The 20,185-nt window shown below is 48.0% G+C and overlaps 1 protein-coding gene and 1 long non-coding RNA gene across 3 annotated transcripts in view; one reads left to right on the top strand and one right to left on the bottom strand.

Moving 5' to 3' along the window:
• LOC113252731 (uncharacterized) overlaps nt 1-14,943 on the bottom strand; it is a 27,871-nt gene extending 12,928 nt beyond the window's left edge. For both annotated transcript variants that reach the window (XR_008957877.1, XR_003314991.4), the window contains exons 1-3: nt 14,724-14,943; nt 3,047-3,251; nt 2,773-2,906 (exon numbers count right to left, since the gene is read on the bottom strand). This is a non-coding gene — a long non-coding RNA (uncharacterized LOC113252731). The remainder of the gene's footprint in view (nt 1-2,772; nt 2,907-3,046; nt 3,252-14,723) is intronic.
• LRATD2 (LRAT domain containing 2) lies at nt 14,338-20,185 on the top strand. Its single transcript, XM_048212455.2, has 2 exons — nt 14,338-14,791; nt 15,337-20,185. Exon 2 carries the CDS (start codon nt 15,433-15,435, stop codon nt 16,375-16,377), a length of 945 nt encoding a protein of 314 aa, XP_048068412.1. The 5' UTR covers nt 14,338-14,791; nt 15,337-15,432; the 3' UTR covers nt 16,378-20,185.

Genomic DNA, 20,185 nt, shown 5'->3' with positions numbered 1-20,185 from the left:
AGAGGATATTATGCAAAGTTATTCTCTTTTATAACTCTGGCACTTAGATCCCTACCCAGAGGCAACTATGCTTACCAGCTTTTTGGATAAACTTTCAGAAATAGTGTATATATGGAAAAATCATGGAAAAAAACAATATATATATAGTGAGATATATATATGTGTGTGTGTACATATATACATATGCACATGTACACACACATACATTACTCTTTGTTTTCCATAAAATGTGATATATTATACATGCCATCTGTACCAAGAGTATGGAAATCATGGGCAGAGGGAGATGAATAAGAGACTTCGTGATCTTCAAAGTCCTCGGGACGCCTGGGTGGCTCAATTGGTTAAGTCTCTGCCTTTGGCTCAGGTCATGATCCCAGGGTCCTGGGATCGAGCCCCACATCAGGCTCCCTGCTCAGCGGGGAGCCAATTCTCCCTCTGCCTGCCGCTCCCCCTGCTCTGCGTCCTCTCTCTCTGTCAAATATATAAATAAAGTATTAAAAAAAAAAAATCCTACGTGGAAAAGCCGGAGAGTTTGGATGATATCATCTGCAACATAGAAGAATCTTATCCTATGTCTCCTGGGTCGCTGATGACACACAGACACTCTCTTGATGACTGTGTCCATGTGTGCATAAGTGTGCACGTATGTGTGCCTTACTCTGCAAACACACAAACAGGACCACGCCCATCTTTTGGGATCACTGGTTCTCTATTACACTAGCCTGGTCACTCATCAGTCTTAGACTGGATTTCCAGCCCCTGGGATGAATTGCTGCTAGAAGGCCCTGTGCTACTGACTGGCTCCCTGTTCACTTTTCTCACACCCAAGGCTGTGTAGCAATATCCAGTTTACTGGGGACTTGACATTGCCCAAGCCTTAAAGCCCAGTCTGCCTGACTGCACACGTCCTCCTTCTGCATTCCTGACGCCCGCTGACAAGCAGCTGATGGGATCTTAATCTGTCTCTCCTTCTATTTTAAAGGTGGGAAAAATGGTACCCACGCTTAGGCCCAGGGAAATCCCTAACGAACATGGATAGCAATATACCCTGGAATCAGGACTCTGGGCAAAGAGGAATATATACCTGGATATATATATATACCCTGAATATATACCATGGATAGCGATATACCCTGGAATCAGCTTGGGCAAAGAGGCGTTGGGTATCTAAGAGCAGTAAGTTCTAATCCTGGCTTCACTACAGAAGGCTTGTGTTTTCCTGGTTCTGGAGCCTCCGCTGGAAGGTCTGTAAGGTGGGGTAATAATAATTACATATAGAATAACTAGGATTATAAAACAAATATATGCAAAACGCCAAGTATTGTATATGATAGATCATTTGCCAAATTTTGAGTAGCGCTCCAACATTTCTTAGAGGTCCACGCTCTGAGCTCTAGCTTGCTTTCTTATTTCTGTAAACATTATTCAAATATATAGAGTAGCTCCTGCATGGGGGATACAAAGATGATCAAGAGAGTGCCTTTGTCCTCGAGAAGTGGAAGGGGTGGCAGAGACGGCCAGCTAGTTCCTGCAGCCCAGGGAAGGCTTCCTTTGGTGTAGGTGTGATAGGGCATGCTGGGAACACAGGACACTTACCTACCTGCTGTTGACAGTATAAAGGGCAGGGCCAGGGCATGTGTGTGTGTGTGTGTGTGTGTGTGTGTGTGTGTGCATGCATGCGTGTGTGTGTGTGTGTGTGTGTGTGTGTCTGCTGGACCAAGGCCAAGCATGGGGTGAAAGGGGAACTCACATTTCCAGCCATATTTCCTCAACCATGCCCATGGATCCCACAGAGCTACCCAATGGCACCCTAGCATCTCTCGGGGATTTTCCAAATACTACAGCCAGCGCTATGGCCACTGTCATTTCTGGGCTTCCACATGCACAGGAACATAAGAGTTTCCCTCCTCTGCAACCAGGCATGTCCTTCCACCTTTCACACTCAGGCCCCAGCGTGACCTCTAGATGAAGTCTCCAGAGAAATAAGCTTCTAAGGATAATTTGTCAAGCACGCGATTCAGCAGCAGGGCAGGGAATCTTTCCTGACTTCTGCAGATAGGAGCTTACATCACAGCATGAAATTTGTTTACCCTTATCTTAGCACACAAGAACAAATTATCCCACCCTTGTTATAAATCCAGCAGCCCTGCATCTGTGAGCAGGTTTCCACGTAAATCTCCAGCAAATGCTCCTTGGCTGACTGTTCACTTTGTTTGCTGCCTTTGCCTGGCCCCGGCTCACGGAACCGTTAGTCTCACCAGTGGACACGCTCGTTTTCATCCGTAGAGATAACAGAAGAAAAAGAAAGAGCAGCCCGAGTCATGGCTGCCCCAGAAACCCCACCACCCATAGCAGAGCAGGGATCCTCTCTCCCAGCTGAACTGCCTTGGTTCCACGGGCCAGAAAGATCCACCAAGCCACAGGGAGATCTGCTCTCAACATCCTGGGAGGCCAGAACTTACCAGCTTGGAGGGCCCCTTGGAGACTCACTCTGTTCCGGACAGTTAGTGTGAACAGATGGTCCTGAGTGGGGTGAGGAACCTGTCCAAGTGGGTTTTAAAAGGCCTTGGCAGCCATTTAAACAACGTGGGTCAGGCAGGGGAAGGGGACCCCTCCATACAACTAACAGATATGTGATCATCAAAGTAAACATCCTTGGCCTGGATGCCTAGACCTCAAGGACAATAGGACGGCTTAGTACAAAAAAAAAAAAATAATAATAATAATAATAATCATTAACAACAGCAACAATAGCTACAGAGCTCTTACCTTACAGTGCTGGGCTTTGCCAGCGCTCTGGACCCAGCTCCCTGAGTGTAATCCTCCGGCCTTAGCCCTCCAGGTGTATGACCCCGCAGTGCTCACAGTAGCCCAGAGAAGGGGGAGCTGTTACAACTCGGGACCTGAAGCACAGAAAGGTTAAGTGAGATGCTCAGGGTCACACAGAAGTAAGAGGTAAGAGCTTAGTTAAAACAGGTGGTCAGACTGCAGAGCCTATGTTCGAAGACAGTGCTTCCAATGTGCTAACACACACAAAAATCACCTGGTGACCTTGTTCAGATGCAGATTCTGATTCAGCAGGTCCAAGTGGGGGCCTGAGATCCTGCCATTCCAGCAAGCTCGGCGCCCAGGTGAGGCCCATGCTGCAGGGTCAAAGACCACACTTGGAGGAGGGGCAGTCCGACCCAGGACCCAGCACTACAAAATGGAATGGGAGCACCTCTGTTGGTCCACCGACTCCTTGTTACCTGTCCACAGAGAAAGAACAAAAATTGGGAATGAGCCTCTATAAATTTTATATCTACTTGACAGTTATTTTATATCTGCTAAATCTAATGGCAAAAGTTAAGGCTTGTACATCATTTTATTATTTTTACTTCATTCTTCTAGTAATTTATATCGATGGTATTTTACAAAGGTATTGCGCACAAAAAGTTAGAAATTATCAACCAGGAAACAAAACAAGCAGCCAGCCTGGCCCATCCCCACAGATAATTTGAAAATCACTTCTCAGCACTAATATGCTGTTCTGATTCCCTCACAGATGAGGAGTCCAGGACCATGGGGTGGACGTGTGTCTGTCCCACTTCAATTCCACTTCCTATAGGTTCCATTTTCTTGTGGTTTTGAGGCAGTTCTGGAACATCTAGCCCCACATGCAGAGGACAACTGCCATCCATAAAACCCCTCAAGTAATGTGAATTCTGTTCTGTCCCTTCCTGGTTTGGGAACCCCTGCCAAGTCTCTCAGCCTCTCTGAAGCTCCTTTTCTTCATCTGTAGAATAAAGCCCACCCACTGCATGGCAACAAGGGATGAAATACCGTAAAGCTTGCACGGGGCTTAGCACAACACCTGGAAAGATCACTAGCAATCAATAAACATAAGATACAATTATTGGGGGGGGGGAACTGCAAGAAATAAATTCAATATCAGGCATTCATTGACTCCATCAGCATTTTTGAGAGAATGTGCATGACACTCTGTTAGGCACTGGGAGGGCAAGATGCTGCGTTTCTCTCAACAAAATTAAATTAATTTCTTTTCAACTTAGAACAGTTGGCACCCAATTTCTCACAACAGTCTGCAACAAAAGTGAAATTTTAATCCTAACCAGTAGGCAAGAACAGTGCCCCAAGGCACTGCAAGATGTCTGATCATCAAGCAAAAATGAAATTATTTTCATTCTGCTCCGGAAACTTAGGCAGGTAGGTGAACTAACATAGTTTAGAAAGATTTTCAATAAAAAGGAATAAAACAAGACAGGTTTTATTTAACCTTCAGTTAAGCAGAAATCCAGCTAACTAGAGATGGTCAAGGTGGAGTGTTCTAGTTAATGGTTGTTAGATTCTGCCTGTAACTCATTTACATAATGATCCAGGAAGCAAGAGCCCCTGGGGTTTGTTGCTAATGGAAGGAAAGGGGCCAAGTACAGTATTGGTCAATGTGGATCAAGTCCCTGACAACTTGGGGCAGGAATCTGTAAATCACTAGGTGAGGGAAATTTGGCAGGTGGGAATGGGAATCTTTCCGACCTTGCCAAAATGGCAGAGTTCTTCATGCTCAGGTTTGGTGTGGTGTTTAAGTGCCTGCAAGGATATAGTGATTTGGTAGGGCACACTGAAATCCAATTTATTTATCATAGTTGGCATGTCCCCAAAGCTCTAATGACTCAGACCCTCCCATAGTAATACATTCATTTGTCAAATTAGTCAGGGTCCCCAGGTTGTTTCATTTTCCCTCTCCCTGGGCTATCCGGATATAGAAAGTTCGGGTTCCTTTCCCCAATGGGGCCACTTCTATCAGTCTGTTACTGAAATCAGTATGGATATGCTAAAGTCTAAGACACTGGTCTGAAACCCTTGAGCTAGATGCTCTGGTGGAAGCAGGCCCCACTTAGAGGAGGAGAAAGAAACAGTTAATGGCTGCACTTTTCCTTACCAAGAATGCTCCTCCCTGTTGTTGGTCACGTCAGTGGGACAATCAGTGGCTGACGGACGTACCAGAGTCCCCTGTCCAGTGGGGCTTGCATTCAGACCTGTCTGGGTCCATATCCTGTTGGTTGGCTGATTTGCCACTTGAGATGGTTCACTCTCCCCAGCTACCATGGGTATTAGAATCACGCTAGAACCTGCCCTGTGAGGTTTTGAGAAGGGTTAACCAGGTAACGATTACAAACAGTTAGCACCATACCTGGCACAGAATGAATTCTCCTGCTATCTCTTAGAGACAGGACCTCATTTTTTTGCTGGTTCACAGTAAAGAGTAGCCTAATATGCTACCCCAAAAGGTGTCGCTTTGGCACAAGGATTAATTTGAGTTGAAGACAACTGAGAAGAAGCAAATATAAGAAAAGCTCTCTGCCCTCCCCCTCTCTGCCTGAAGACAGAACATAAATTCCTCTTGTTAGGGTGTCCCCCTTCCCCACTTCCTGTACCATTGGAGATAAGATGGCATACAGAAAATTCCATTAGTTTACCATTAGTTTCCCCATATATTTGCCTTCCCACAATTTGCTTTCCCTAGAAGTTCAAAGTCCTTTGTCTTGTCACTTCTCTACAAAATTAGTGTACTTTGGTAAAATACTATATAAGCCCAAGTTCCAACCATCCTTTTGATCTACTCATCACAGAGGGCTCCTATGTATGTGTGTGATGCACACGTTAATAAGCTTTTATTTGTTTTTCTCTTGTTAATCTGTCATTTGCTAGTCTAATTTGAGGACCCTAGCCAATGAACCTAAGACAGAGCGAAATTATTTGCTTCCTCCCCTGCAAAAGCTATGTACGAAGTGATTATAGCTTCTCCAATTTGCAAAAGCTCAGTAAACATAGCTTATACACTTATCCTTTTGGCTCAGTCTCTAAATATCCCTTGTCTGGCATCCCCAAGTGCTTTTGGGACTCTTAAGACAAAGGCTTAATTCTATGCATTCATTAATCCATTACTGAAAAATACTTACTGAACATCTCCTAAGCTGTTCAGTAGATGCTAGTTGGTGAGAAGGAGCCCTGAGCACCCAGAGGGCAAGGATCAGGTTTTGGTCCCTCTGCATAGCAAGGGAGAATGATGGATGGCACAAAGTAGGCATTCAGTAAGGATATCTGGAACGGGACTGGCAGGCACAGCAGCTGACTATCGTGCACAGTGGTACACTTTCAGCCCCAGCCACAGAGTCCAGGGCTAGCCCACAGGTAAGTCCTCCCCATGTAGAGGGAGAACTCCATCCCATCCTTTGCTCCTACAATCTCATCGGATAACTCATCCACTCAACTGGCAATCAACCCCCAATACCATGAACTTTAGCAAAATCCTTTCTTGGTATTGTTCTCCTTAATAGATCTTATTGACTTCCTTTTTTTTTTTTTTCTTTTCTATTTCTCCCTCTTGACCCACTTTACTCCATCAGCTTCTTTCCAGTTCCACTTCACACCTTAGTTTTGCAAACTGAACACATCCTTGAAAGTCAAAATCATTTTCTGAAGAAACACTTCTCCTGAGCCACACAAAATGAGACTATCAGGCTAATCCAAAGAAGGGTTTGTTTACTCAGCACATAATTATTAAGCACCTACTGTGTATAGGACACTACAGTGGACAATGGGGGTGCAACAGTGACACATCAGCCTGGCCTCCTTGAGACACAGGCAATGATGAAAGAAGCAAATACAATCACTATTGTGATAAGTGCTTTGTAGGAAACAAATGGGCTGAGGAAGGGTGAGGTGGGTGACAAGCTCGTTAGCAAAACCCCCTCTCAGGACTCGACTTAATTGGAGGCATAAATAATACAGAGGATTTAGCTTTGTGAAGAGTGGAATTCCAGAACATTCCAGGCCCAGGAAATGGACATGTCAGGGTCTGAGGTAATCACAAGCTTGGTGTGGACAGGAAACCAAGGACTGATGTGACTGGGCCATACAGAATGGGCAACTGGGAAACTGGGAGGATATGAGGCCAGAAGGGTGGTGAGGAGTCAGATTCATGAATGAATGCAAAGATGGAAGGAATGTGGAGTATGAAGACAAAGGAACTCAGCCATATTGGTTACTGTCTGGGCCAGCTGGGTGGCTGGAGGTTACCCCTACTCTGTGGCACTGTCTTGTGTCTGATTCTTGACTCTGCAAATCACTAGCTGTGTTGTCATGGGTAAGATCCTTGAGGATAGTGATAATAATGCCTCGCTCATAGGTGAGGCTTAGATGAGTGAATACACATAAAGCTCTTAGAATGGTGCTATTTATAGTAAGCACTTTACTGATATGAACTGCTACTTTCTTATTTGTTTATTACCACTTCCATGAATTCTTCATCATCTGAGGTATAATCCTTAAGCTCAAAGACTCAGAAACCCAACTCTGCCAACCCATGGAAAGTGGGAGGACTTAGTTCACAGAGTCTGAAGCATAAAGCCAGGCCCCCGCCTCTCTTGCTGATTGACAAAGAGAAATATAATTATTAGGTCAATTTGTACTGTTTATAAGCATGCCTTCTAAGAATCCCCAAATGCCTCTCTGAAGGTCGCTTCGTTGGGAGGGAGTCGAACATGCTCGGTAATGTTAATGGTGGGTGTCCTGGCTCTGTAAAATTATCTTTTAACCCAAGAGATCTAAGATATTACAATTTCAACGTGTAATCACTTGGAAAAAAATAAGTAAGATATTTTACTCTTCTGTACCATACTGTAAAACTAGTGAGCATTTTACATTTATGACACAGGTCATTTCAGACCAGTTACATTTCAGGTGCTCGACAGCCACATAGAACCATGTAAAACTAGTGGCTACCATGGTGAACAGGGCACAGCTGTAATTTCTTGGTGACTTTAGCTGTGTTAACCTGGCCTCAACTTCTTAACCCCTCTGAAATTCACCTCTCTAGGATAGCGCCTGGCACACCACAGGCATTTAGTAAATTTTTAAAGTAAATTTCTCATCTCTAAATTAAGAATAATCCTAGCACGTGTCAAATACTGTTCTAGGAGCTAGGGCTACCCCCACGAACAAAACAAGAATCCCTGACTTCATAGAGCTTATACTCGAATTAGGAAAGGTAATAAACAAAATAATATAGAATCCTAACATGTGATAAGTGAGTTGAATAAGTGATAGAGAAATTGAGCAGGGAAGAAGAATAAGGAGTATGTGTGGGAAGACATTTGGAATTTTAAAGAGCGTTGCCAGGGAAGGCTCACCAGGAAGCGATCATCTGAGTCAAGACTTAGCAAGCACACCATGAAGTTATCTGGTGGAAAAGTGTTCCAGGCAGAAGGAACAGCAAAATGTCTTCTCTCAAATGTGAGAGAGAAGCAAGGGGCCAGTGTATCTGGAGGTGTGAGTGAGGGGGTGTCAGAGAGGAATGTGGAAGACAAACCAGGGCTTTGGGGGCCATTTTAGGATTTGGGCCCTTCCCCAAGAGAGAGGGGGAGCCACAGGAGGGATTTGAGCAAAGCAGTGACCTGGCTTGGCTCATAGTCTCATGGGATTGCTAGGGGCTGCTGGGTTGTGAACAGACTATAGTGGGGTAAGCACCCCATGAGGTTCCCTTGGGGAAAGCAGATCGAAATCGACCAACCAGATTTGTTGAGTCCTACGCCCCAAAACCTGGGTGGGTGGTCTCCCTAATCTGTCCTGCAGAAAGCCATGCTGAACAAATGCAGTCTTCCTCCCTCATTTTAGCTCTTCTTCCCCGGAAGCATGAAGAATGCCCAAGGAAAGAAAAGGAGGTTGGGTTTGCTGTGCTGAAGCTTTTCTCATTACTGACAGCCCTGTCTCCTCTCTAAATATCTCATCCTCCCCTTTTTTGCACAAGAAGTGCAAAATAAGATTCTAAGAATTTAGACTTTTTTTGAAATCTCTACATTTGGATTTGCAGATATGCCAATATTTGGATTTATAGAGCTGTAATTGAAGCCGGTCTCTCCCCTGGAACCGCCTGGTGAAATGCATCTTTCATGAGGCTTCTGCAGGAGCCCAGCTACAAGCTCCGACTCCCAAGCACAAATCAAACTCTCCGGCTCAACAACAACAGTACGTTGTCAGGGGCCTTCCGCAACAGCAAGGATCTGGAAGGGACAGGCCTCAGTGTTTTCCCACTGGTGAGCCCTCTTCCAGAAAAGGAGTAAAAGCTGCCTCACGGGTTAGCCACAGGATGAGTGGATGGAGAGCTACTGGTTTTGTGTGGGCGTTCCAGCCCCAGACCCCTTCTAAGGGCATGTCCTCACCGTGCCCACCCATAGGGCAGCCCAGCTCTGGCCCAGCCTGCTTGAGGGCAGCCTGCGCTGGTTATGGGCGGGGGGGGGGGGGGGGGGGGGGGGGGGGGGGGGGGGGGGGGGGGGGAGTCAAATACAGAAGCCAAGGAAAAGGATACCACTCAGCAGCCTCTGTGATTCCTTCCTTAATCTGAAGGTCAAGGAATAATTCAGTTAAAGTGCAAAACTCTTTATGCAGGTTTTAAAGCCCAAGACAAGCCAGACTGAGAGGGTAGGGAGAGCAGCTGCAGGCCACCAGCTCACAGAGGAGAGAGAGGCCCAGTCCTCACCTCCTGTCAAGGATCTGATTAAAAAAAGAGACAGAAAAAAGAATTCATGCCCAAAGCAGATTATTTGTTGCCTTTTTTACTAGACGGCCTTGCTTATCCAGTTACTGCTGTGTCTATAACCTCACCTAGAGATTCGAGCCCTTTGTGAGAGTGAGTCTGGACTAAACACCGGACTCACCTTGCTCCCCTCTCCTATCCCTGCTCCACTTCCAGCAACACTCCAGGCAGGGCAATGACCAGGACGGGGAAGGACCCAGGTAGGGCAGCCAACTGTCCCAGTTTGCCTAGGACATGCTGAAATCAGGATAGTCCCAGGCAAACCAGGACAAGCTGGTCAGTCTACATCCAGAAGACACACCAGACCCCTGGTCCTTGGACTGGCCGATGTCTACAGGAATATCTATGCTGCCGTCCCTGAGGCTGCCTGATGCAGCAGGAAAAGTAGACTTGGAACCAGCCAGCCAGATTTGGATTTGAATCCAGCTTCTCCCACTTACAGTCAGCAAGATTCCTATCCCTAGGACTTTGGGTGCTTATCTGGGAAATGTACAGAACAGGATTGGAATGGAAATTTAGTAAGAGCAGGCCTACAACAAATGGCTCTCCTTTTCCTCCCCATGTTAAAATCATCATCTGGCTCTTACCCGCTGTGCAAATAATGCCTGGCATCTCCACAGGCTTTAGGGTTTAGAGGATGCTTCCACGTAAGCTGTCTCAGGGGAGGATTCACAAGCGAGACAAGGAGTATCCTCAGCCCCACTGTAGAGACTGGAGAAGGAGGCCAACTGGAGAAGAGAGGCTCCAAGGTCATGCACCTGGCAAACAGGATACCAGCCCACGTCACTAGTTTCCATTCTGCTACCGCTCACCTCCTACGGTTTCAACAACCACTACCCCTCCCCCTCAGTGGGGAACAGGCGCAGGTAAGTCTGGGAGTTTCCCAATATAAGGAGGTGTGGAGGAACCTGTTTTCCAGCAAATTCACTCAGCTATCTGCTGCCACCAGGAGCCTGGGGCCCAGCCCGGGGAACAGGCCGAGTTCCAGATTGCCTAATCGGATCATTCTGCCCTCGTGGTCCTGTGTTGTACATTCTTGGAGTGAGCCATTCCACCAACTACACCTGCAGAGTCAGGGCCGGTGCCTTGTCAGGTAGAAATGTCAATTCTCGATTATTCCCCACTGCTTTGGACAGGAAGACTGTGAGACTGACTAACTGGCATTCCACACAGCTTGCTTTTATTGAGCGTCTCCTCCGAGGAGGTGTGTGGGATGTGACACTTGGGTCACTGCCGGGCTGGGGGGATGAAGCGACAGTGTGGCTTAGAATCCCAATCTCAGCCTAAAGCGGCTGCTCTTAGGGATGGTGCCTTCATGGCCTTCCTCCTTTGTCTGCCAGGCTCCATCTGTGCTGAACGCCTTCTGGTAGACCAGACCTGCTTCCTCTCCCATCCCTGTCAGTCCATTTTCCGAGGGCAGCCAGCCCGAGGCCCTTCAAACCTCAAAGCCTCCTACCTTTCTGACTACACCTCTCACCCCAGCCCCTTGCTCACTGGCTCCTTTCCTTTTCCTAAACATCCCAATTCCTTCCCACTGTGGTTGGAAACGCAGAGGGAATGCCAAGACCAGCTCATCCCAGTGCCAGCTCAAGTTTCTTTTCCTCGGGAGTCCATCTCTGGCCACCCTACCCAAAGTAGGCCCACTGCCCCCCCCCCCATAGCCACGGTTAATCCCATTACCCTATTTTAATTTCTTCATGGCCCTTATTCTTCTTCATTGATTTATTTGCCACTTCTCCTCCGATCAACATATAAATGCTGTAAGAGAAAGGACTTTGTCTACTGTGTTCTTGGCTTTATCTCTGGAGTCCAGGAAAAGCAGCAAGACTCAAGCATTTGCCAAATCTTAAAGAACGTGTTTGTCTCTACTTAAAACAAAGTGGTTGTGAGCATGAGCCTTAAAGTCAAGGGGACCTGTGAGATTGTCCCACTCGCCAGCTGGGAGAAGTCACCTAGCCTCTCTAAAGAGAACAGAATAATAGAATCAAGTGCTCACTGGTAGTTGTCATTATTAGAGTTGTGTCGCCCTCACCAGTCCAACACCCCCGATGGCAGGCAGTTTGGAATTCAGTTGTGCCCACATGCCTTGGGACCTCCCCTAGGCACCCTCTACCTCCCCTTCCTTCGGAACATGTCCTACTGTCCTAAGAAGTCTATCCTTTCTCTGTCTCCTCCACTACACTGAGCCCCATGGGGACATAGAAAACCGATAAAACCTAGCATGCTGTCTGTTGAATTTGTAGAATGAGTGTGTGGCGTGTAAGACAAGTAGGTATCTAGTACGTCTTCAAGAAATATGTTTTGAATCAAGCTCTCTCTAGAAAAGACATTTTAAATACATGAATTAAAGACTAATACCAGATGGTATACGATCAAGTGCTGAATTATATATAATCAAGTGATACAACGTGTAATACAGAACTTGAATGGCAGAGATGGCCAACACAGAGGTTCCCCAGGCCAGCCAAGGAACTAGGGTAGTTGAGGTGGGTAGGATGGCATGGGGGCCAGGGGAGACTACATCGTATCTCCAAGGCAGCGATCGCTTAGTTCTAGCTCTTTGTTGCCATCACGGAATGTGGGCCTGATGGGCTTACATAGTTAGCTTTTTCAACTAAAGTTGCAAATCTAAACATGAGATTTCCCAAGTCTCGAGATTGTTGACAGCTAATTTAACTTTAAATTCATTAAACGATTATTTGAGATGAGCAAAGAATGTTTGGGGGCCCTTATATAACCTCTGACCAAGAGCCTTACGTGACCAGATGGAGGGTGGGCCCTAATCAGGAATTAATGGAAGAAGCTACCCAGGAGGCAGGCTATCGAGATGGCCAGGAATTCTGCTAAAGCCTCCATCAAGCACTTATTGAGCACTTACTAACTACCAAGCACTGGGATATAAAAATGACTCAGAACCTGTTTCCTCTGAGACTTTCTGTTTGCTCAAGAAATGCTGTTGAGCCATGATCATATACCTGAACACAGCTCCTCAAGACAAGGGGACAGGCACCTACAACCAGGTGTTGCTTCCTACTCATTTGATCTCTGTCCCAGACTGCTGGAAGCAAACTGTCCTACCTCTGTGTCCTGTGGGTTGTCCCATCCCCAGCCAACCTGCCCAGTACCAGCTGAGGCAAAGCGGCCTACGGCGGCTGACCCTAGCAGAGGTTTCTCAGGCTAACAGACATGAGATGACTCGTCATGGCCTCTGTAAGTCTAACTCCTGCCTGCAAAATGGTACCTCCATGAGCTCACATGATGGTGACACAAAGCATTCAAGTAACAACAGCACCTCAGAGTACATGCCTGAGGCTGTTCAGAAAATATTTTAATTTAATCTGCACAGCAGGCACACAGAAGTCTCTTTTTGGCCTAACTTATACTGTGATCTTAGACTTGCTGAAGGACTAACTTCCATCACAGCCCTGCCAATATTGATTGTTCGGGCTCAAAAGTACCTAAGTAGATTGATTTTTTTTTTTCTCTCTCTCAAACTAAAAAGGATCGCAGTAGTGTTAGTATATTCCTGTTTCCACTGGTTGGTATGCATACTGAATAAATAATAGTGTTACCTGGAAAAATTTAGTTAAAAGAAACAGTGATGGAAAACAGGGTAGAAGAGGTCTTAAATTGCATTCTTAATTCCACTACGAATTAGTCTGGTGTTCCAGTGAATGCCTAAGCTTGTCTATTAACAATACTCCACCCCCACTCCAATCTATTATTTTTTTTAAAGACAAAGAACACTTCAGTAACATCTTAGGTAGGGAACAAAACAAAAGGAAAAACAAAACACACACACACAAATACAAAAAAAAAAAAAAAAAAAGCAAAAGCAGCATGGGGAAGCAAGTGTACCCTCGTGGTGGAGGTTAATAGGCAATACTCCTCTCCTGTCACTTCCTTCTGTAAGTCAGCAAGAAGGAAATACATTCACCGGGGGCCTCTGCTAATTTGTTCTTAATTTAAGGACAATTAGACATTTCCTACATCCCCTACCCCCAAGAAAAACAACTAGAGCAAATGTTTTCTCTAACTACCGGATGACCTGGTAACTCTCAAAACAACAGAGGTTATGAAATCTACTTTGTGCTAACTTCCAGGACATGTAATAAAATACAGCGCAGGGCCTGGAAGCAAGCCAGCAACTAAGTCTTCGTTCTGTTTTATACTGTTTCCTTTCTGTGAGCTTTTTTCCCAACCGGAAAGTTTCACAGCACTCATTCTAGAAACAACTCTAAACTGAAACGCTTCTCGAGCTGCCCCAGTAAAAAAATTCTTTTCTGTGACCTTTGGCAAGAAATACATTCTAGGAAAGAAAAGAAAGAAGCAAATGTCTGTTTACTATCTAATGACTACTCCTCTCTCCAGGTCTCTGGGAAAGAAGAGGCTAAGGGGAAACACAACAAACACCAAAACTCTTATTCCCTCTCTCATCTCTACACTGGCAGGTGGCGTCTGCCTTCCAATATCTCTTTAAAGCCGTCAGCTCGGAAAAATACCAACTGAGCAAGCAGCGAAGACCCCCACAGCAAGCCCTTGCTCTAAGAAGGCAAGCGGGATTCCCAGCGGCCAGCGAAGACACAAGCGATCAGTGTCAGCCAGCCCGCCCACTGATTACTTACCAGCCGGATTTAAACCCGCTCCGACGCGGGGGCGTGGCCTGGGCGGAGCCTCACGGCCCGGGGGGGCGGGGCGGGGCGGGGATCCCAGAGGCTCCGCGCCTTGTGGGAAAGACCTGGGCTCCGGGAGCAAGTGTCTGTCTCTTTAAATGCCAGGGGCTGCGCTCCCGCCCGGGGAGCCCAGAGCCGGATCTACAATCCCGTCCCTCCCGCTCCGGCGCTTGTTGCTCGCCGGGTCCGAGCGGGAGCTGCCGCCGCCGGGCAGCGAGGCTGCTTCCTTCTCCGCCTTCTAGCGCCCCACCTCCCCCGAGAGCAGGTTGAGGGGGAGCAGCAGCCCCAGCAGGAGGGAGGGGTGCGGTGTAAACAGGCATTGCTCCCCACCTTCAAGTCTTGGGGCGCTACGTAGCCGTGGGGGCAAGACATGCGTCGCTCCCCCCTGCCCAGCCTCGCTGCCACCCGCGCCTGGAGAGGAGGGATTGCGGATCCCACACCTGCAAACTCACCCTAGAAGTCTCAAGGTGCTGCTGGGGGGAGGGAGGGCCAATTCCCCAAGGCCTCCACCTCTCTGCGGGTGAGTTTTCGCAGGTAACCCGAACCAAAGGGCGATCGAGCGCGCGGGGGAGGGGCGGGCGAGACCGGAGGAGAAAGCGCCGCAGGTGAGCCAGGTAGGGTGGCTCACCTGCCCGGGCAGAGCTGCAGGATCCTCGCCGGTTTCCCCGAGGATGGAGCCTTGGGGGCCGTCTCAGGGGCTAAGTTAGGGCCCTGCGGTGAAAGGAGGGTTAAGAAAAAGGGCATTGGAGTAAAGTTTCTCTTCTTTACCCCCTCTTGCCTGGGCTTGGCAGGTAGGGCGCGGGCGGAAGCGGTAGGAGCTGCTGATGCAATGGGCGTTTGCCCGGGCGAGGTGAAGTGCTGGGGGCGGGGGTAGAGCTAGAGTTGCCCGGCCTCCGGCGACCGTGACCCTAGAGGTGGAGAAATGAGGGAAGGCTCACCGCATCCGAGCTTCCCCGTAAAATGGCTCCAGGTGCTTGGCCCCCCAGCCCTTCCGCCTTCTCTTAAGAAATCGTCGTTTTCATGGAGGGGCTCCTACATGGCTTCCTTGCTTTCCTCTCCCAACAGGTGGTCTCCACCCCTGTCCGGGGACCCGTGCCAATGACCCTAGTGGTGGTTTCGCTTTCTCCCCTCTCGGCTGTGTGAACGTGTATCCGCAGCGTGATGGGTAACCAGGTGGAAAAACTGACCCACCTAAGTTATAAGGAAGTTCCCACGGCCGACCCGACCGGCGTGGACCGGGACGACGGGCCCCGCATCGGGGTCTCCTACATCTTCTCCAACGACGACGAGGACGTGGAGCCGCAGCCGCCGCCCCAGGGGCCGGATGGTGGCGGCGGCGGCGAAGGCTTGCCCGACGGCGGGGACGGGCCGCCGCTGCCGCCGCCGCAGCCCTATGACCCGCGGCTGCACGAGGTGGAGTGTTCCGTGTTCTACCGCGACGAATGCATCTACCAGAAAAGCTTCGCGCCGGGCTCCGCGGCGCTGAGCACCTACACGCCCGAGAACCTGCTCAACAAGTGCAGGCCTGGCGACCTGGTGGAGTTCGTGTCGCAGGCGCAGTACCCGCACTGGGCTGTATACGTGGGCAACTTCCAGGTGGTGCACTTGCACCGGCTGGAGGTGAGCAACAGCTTCCTGACGGACGCGAGCCAGGGCCGGCGCGGCCGCGTGGTGAACGACCTGTACCGCTACAAGCCGCTGAGCCCTGGCGCCGTGGTGCGGAACGCGCTGGCACACGTGGGCGCCAAGGAGCGCGAGCTGAGCTGGCGCAACTCGGAGAGCTTCGCCGCCTGGTGCCGCTACGGCAAGCGCGAGTTCAAGATTGGCGGCGAGCTGCGCATCGGCAAGCAGCCCTACCGGCTGCAGATCCAGCTCTCGGCGCAGCGCAGCCACACGCTCGAGTTTCAGAGTCTGGAGGACCTGATCATGGAGAAGCGGCGTAACGACCAGATCGGGCGCGCGGCGGTGCTGCAGGAGCTCGCCACGCACCTGCACCCGGCCGAGCCGGACGAGGGCGACATCGACGCGGCGCGGACTACGCCGCCTGCCGGGCGCCCCCCTGCGCCCGGCCGGGAGGACGAGGCCCGCGAGGCGGCGGTGCACTGAGGGGCGAGCTGAGTGCCGAGTCCTGAGAGGGAGCCTTTCGCAGCCGCCGCCGCCCCCTCCCCCTCCTCTCACTCCCTCCTCCAGCACCTTCCGGGCCCCATCTGGGCTCCTGCGCCATTTGGAAAAAAGGAGAGTTGGCGAAGGGCGCAGCCAGCTGTGGCTTGGGCTTGTTATCTTGGACGGAGGAGGAAGAGGGAGCAGGTAGGAGCACTTTGGCTGGGGGCACTTCCTGCACGCCCCGCTGGATCTGTCTTCCTTTCTGAGGTGGGCCAAACGGTGGACTTGCCTGACACTTAAGCCTTGCTGGACCCGGGTCCAAAATCTACCCTTCTTACGCACTCGGGGGTGGAGGAAAGTTCGGAGGACCAGTGGCTGCCATTGCCTCCTCCCCGCTTCCCCTCCTCCCCTGCGCTTGGAGGGTGCCCGGTACTGAGGCCTGAGAGGGTTTGTGGCGGCGCCCTGCCTGCAGGCAGAGCCACAGATCTGCTACCCCCACCCCCAGGGGTGTGTGTGGGATGTGGGAGGCGGGGTGATGTACTTCGGGGGATTCCTGCGGTATAAGGCCGAAGAGACCAGGCCCAGGTCTGGGAGCCGCGGGCCACACAAGCAGCCCCCTGTGAAGTGTAATAAATAGTTGTGTAAACTTGGGCTACAAAACAAAGACTTTGCTACCTCCCCTCCCCACCCCCAGGTAGTTCATCTTCTGGAGCTGGCTTCTAGTGGAGTCTCGGGCTCCCTCCTGCTCCAGCCACCACTTCCCAGGTTCCAAGTAAATCACTGTCGCGGGCCGGCTGGGGGAAGGATTCAATTAGGATTCTGTTATGCTGCCTTTGTTTCTAGCCTGCTTTTGTAGGGACTTGGAGCCACGTTGTTATCAAAGGAGGGAATAGCCCTTTGTGTCTCTGATCTAATTAAACCTGCTCGGATGTGTTCATCCGCAGGTCACACAGGGGTTGGCTAGTGCCACCCCGTAAAGTATCCATTACAGAAGCAGTCAGATGGGGGTTGCCCTGCAGAAATTAGTTTATTTCCCACTCATCACGTAACCCCCTTCCTGAACAGTGAAGGTAACCTTTTGTAAACTGTAAGGATTTGGTGGTGGGCCTGTGGTGTTTTTTGGGGGGGTTTTGGTTTTTGGTGGGGTTTTTTTTTTTTTTTTTTTTTTTTTGGTTTTTTTTGTTTGTTTGTTTGTTTTGTTTTGTTTTGTCTCCTCATGGTCCCATCCCCCTGACTCACTTTTGTTCTGCGGGTGATAAAATCTTAGGCTTGAGGTTTATTCAGTGATAAGGTGTTTGTTCTGCTAGCCACACCTGATGTGATTTAATCAAGAGGCGAAGTCTTGTTATATTGCAGCAGGCTCTTTGTTCTTTGGAGAACCCCCCCCCCCCCGGGTGATTTCGCAATTAAGAGGGGTGACAGCCATCACAAATAAAATGCCACCTGGTGTAGTCAGCACCGAATCTGGTGACAGTCCTAAGGCACAGGTTGGTGGTTGTGAGATCTGTCGGCAGCAGGCTGGCCCCTACTCTAAGGATCTGTCGCTGATCCTGTTGGCTGTACTGTGGGGCTTCTAGAAATCTTCACAGCCCGTCTCTTGTATTCACGTGAGCACTTGGATGATGCGTGCCCTTGATTTCACAGTGCTGCTTTGCTGCAGATTGGCATTGCTAATGCCATCTCAAAAGTTGAGTGAAGTTTTCCTTTCTCTTGGGAGTCATTTTAGATGACACTGAAGTCCTTTTGTGAAGGAATTCTTAGAGCTGGAATGGAATCCTGTTTGAACGCCCTATAGAGCTGTGGCCATCCTTGGGCCTTCTCCCTAGGGATTTCTAACTCATGGCAACAAGACTTGAAGGATTTCCTTGTATACATTTTTCAAACTTGGAAGTTGATGCCATAATTTTTAAAAGCCTAGACCGTCGTAGCACCTCAATGTGAAATAATTTAATTTTAGGAGCATTAGCTATGTTCCCTGTTCCCACAAGGATCACCAAGCAGGTCCTTTCCCTTTGCTAAAGATGAACCACACGCAGCCCTACTCTGGGACTTTGGAGAGATGTCAGTCACCTGTGGGAAATGTGGATCTAGTTTTCATGTGTCATGATCTCCCAGCTTCGTGTTTATATTCTCTTGTTCATGGAAAAGCCAAGCAAGGTAAAAGACGTTTAGGAGAGCCTCACATATCTAACAGGTTTGGGTTTTTTTTAATGCTTAACACGGTAGTTGAAGAAAGACCAGTGTGCAGACAGCAAGAGGGGAGAAGAACAGAAAAGCACTGTCTAACAGCTCTGGGCTGGCTAGCCAGCTAGCTTTTCCACTCCTCTCTCTCTGTCGACCTCCTTTGCCCTCCACTGGAAAGTGAATGTCATTGGTCACATGGAGGTACACCAGTGACTGTCTGTTGTCACAAAGGAACTGCTTTTTGTGGGAAGTTTCCACTTGAAGGAAGAACTCGTAAAATCCACACCAGTCGTAGTATTCTGCCTCGGGGAAGAGGTTTTTGAAAGTGAACTAGAAAAGGAAATCCATCCACTCCAGAGACTGCTTTCTCATGTCCTGCAAGCATTTTTACTGGCTACCAGAGGTGCGAAGTGTGTAATACGAAGAATGATTCCATTGGAAGTTTCTTAGGGCTCTCTAAGGCTCTGAAGTAAAGCACCAACCAACCTGGAAGGCTCCAAGAAAGGGGGAATCTATCAGCGCATCTCTTTCCTCAAGGTGGCAGTGTTGCGGATAACTGAGATATCAGCGTCCAGGCTATGGCTACATCTGGCACTTTAAAAAATATATATATATTTAATAATTTTTGTTACTCCTTGGGAATAAGACTTTAGAACTATTTTGTACTGTGAATTATGTATGTTCTTTGAAAGAAATCTTGATTCTCACATTCTTCAGAAGCTGTGGCAGGGATAAGCAGGACTCCGGACTGGAACACATACTAATACTAAAAGTAATGAAACAAATTCTATTTTCTTATTTGAGCAAATATTTTATTGAGACTGCTTATGTATGTCAAAGAAGCCCACAATGTCCGCTACACAACTTTTTGTATCAAAAGAACTCGTACCTTTTGTAGCTTTTATTCCACATGTAATTTAAAATGACTTTATAGCACTAAAATGCCTATAGCAGAAGACTTGACGCAAGACCTTTAAGGAAATTTTTAGTTTTTATGAAAAATGACACTTCAGTGGTTAACCTTCTCGTGTCTTCGGTGCTTCTGGCCCTAAGAGCACCACTAGACAACACGACAACCACATGGAAACATATTTTTGGAAGCAAAACTTTAATTTTATACAACATATGCTATGGAGAGTGAAGAAAAATTAATGACTACTTGTTTTCTATTTTTTTTTCTTAACAAAATGGAATCCACTGTGTCGAAGACTCTTGATATTATGTGATTGTCTAACCATTTTTTAAAAAAATAAATTAGAATAAAATCTATGATCATGGTCATCGAATGGTTTTGTTTGGAAAGTTACATTTTATTTGTGAAAAAATTTTTTTTAAATCACAGTAACTACAGACTTGACTGGTTTGTTCAAGTATTCACTATATTTTGTTCTTAGCTATAATTCTTGTGACCTATGGAGAATTACATTGACTAACATGGTAAATTCTATGTATATTTTATTTCCTCGTGAGTTGTGTAAACTGTATTTTTGTTGAAGAATGTATGTTAAATCAATGTTACGTTCTCATACCACTTCTTGAGAAGGAAGTTCCGATTTGAAATTGTATCATTTCCTTCAAAATGAAGGGCAGTGTTTAGTTAAATAAAAGATTGATGACATCTTTTGAA

Source organism: Ursus arctos, unplaced genomic scaffold (genome assembly GCF_023065955.2).
Source record: "Ursus arctos isolate Adak ecotype North America unplaced genomic scaffold, UrsArc2.0 scaffold_6, whole genome shotgun sequence".
In the NCBI taxonomy this organism is placed as follows: domain Eukaryota; kingdom Metazoa; phylum Chordata; class Mammalia; order Carnivora; family Ursidae; genus Ursus; species Ursus arctos.
The sequence above is the reverse complement of the archived record's forward strand: the minus strand, read 5'-3'. Positions and strand labels throughout refer to the sequence as shown.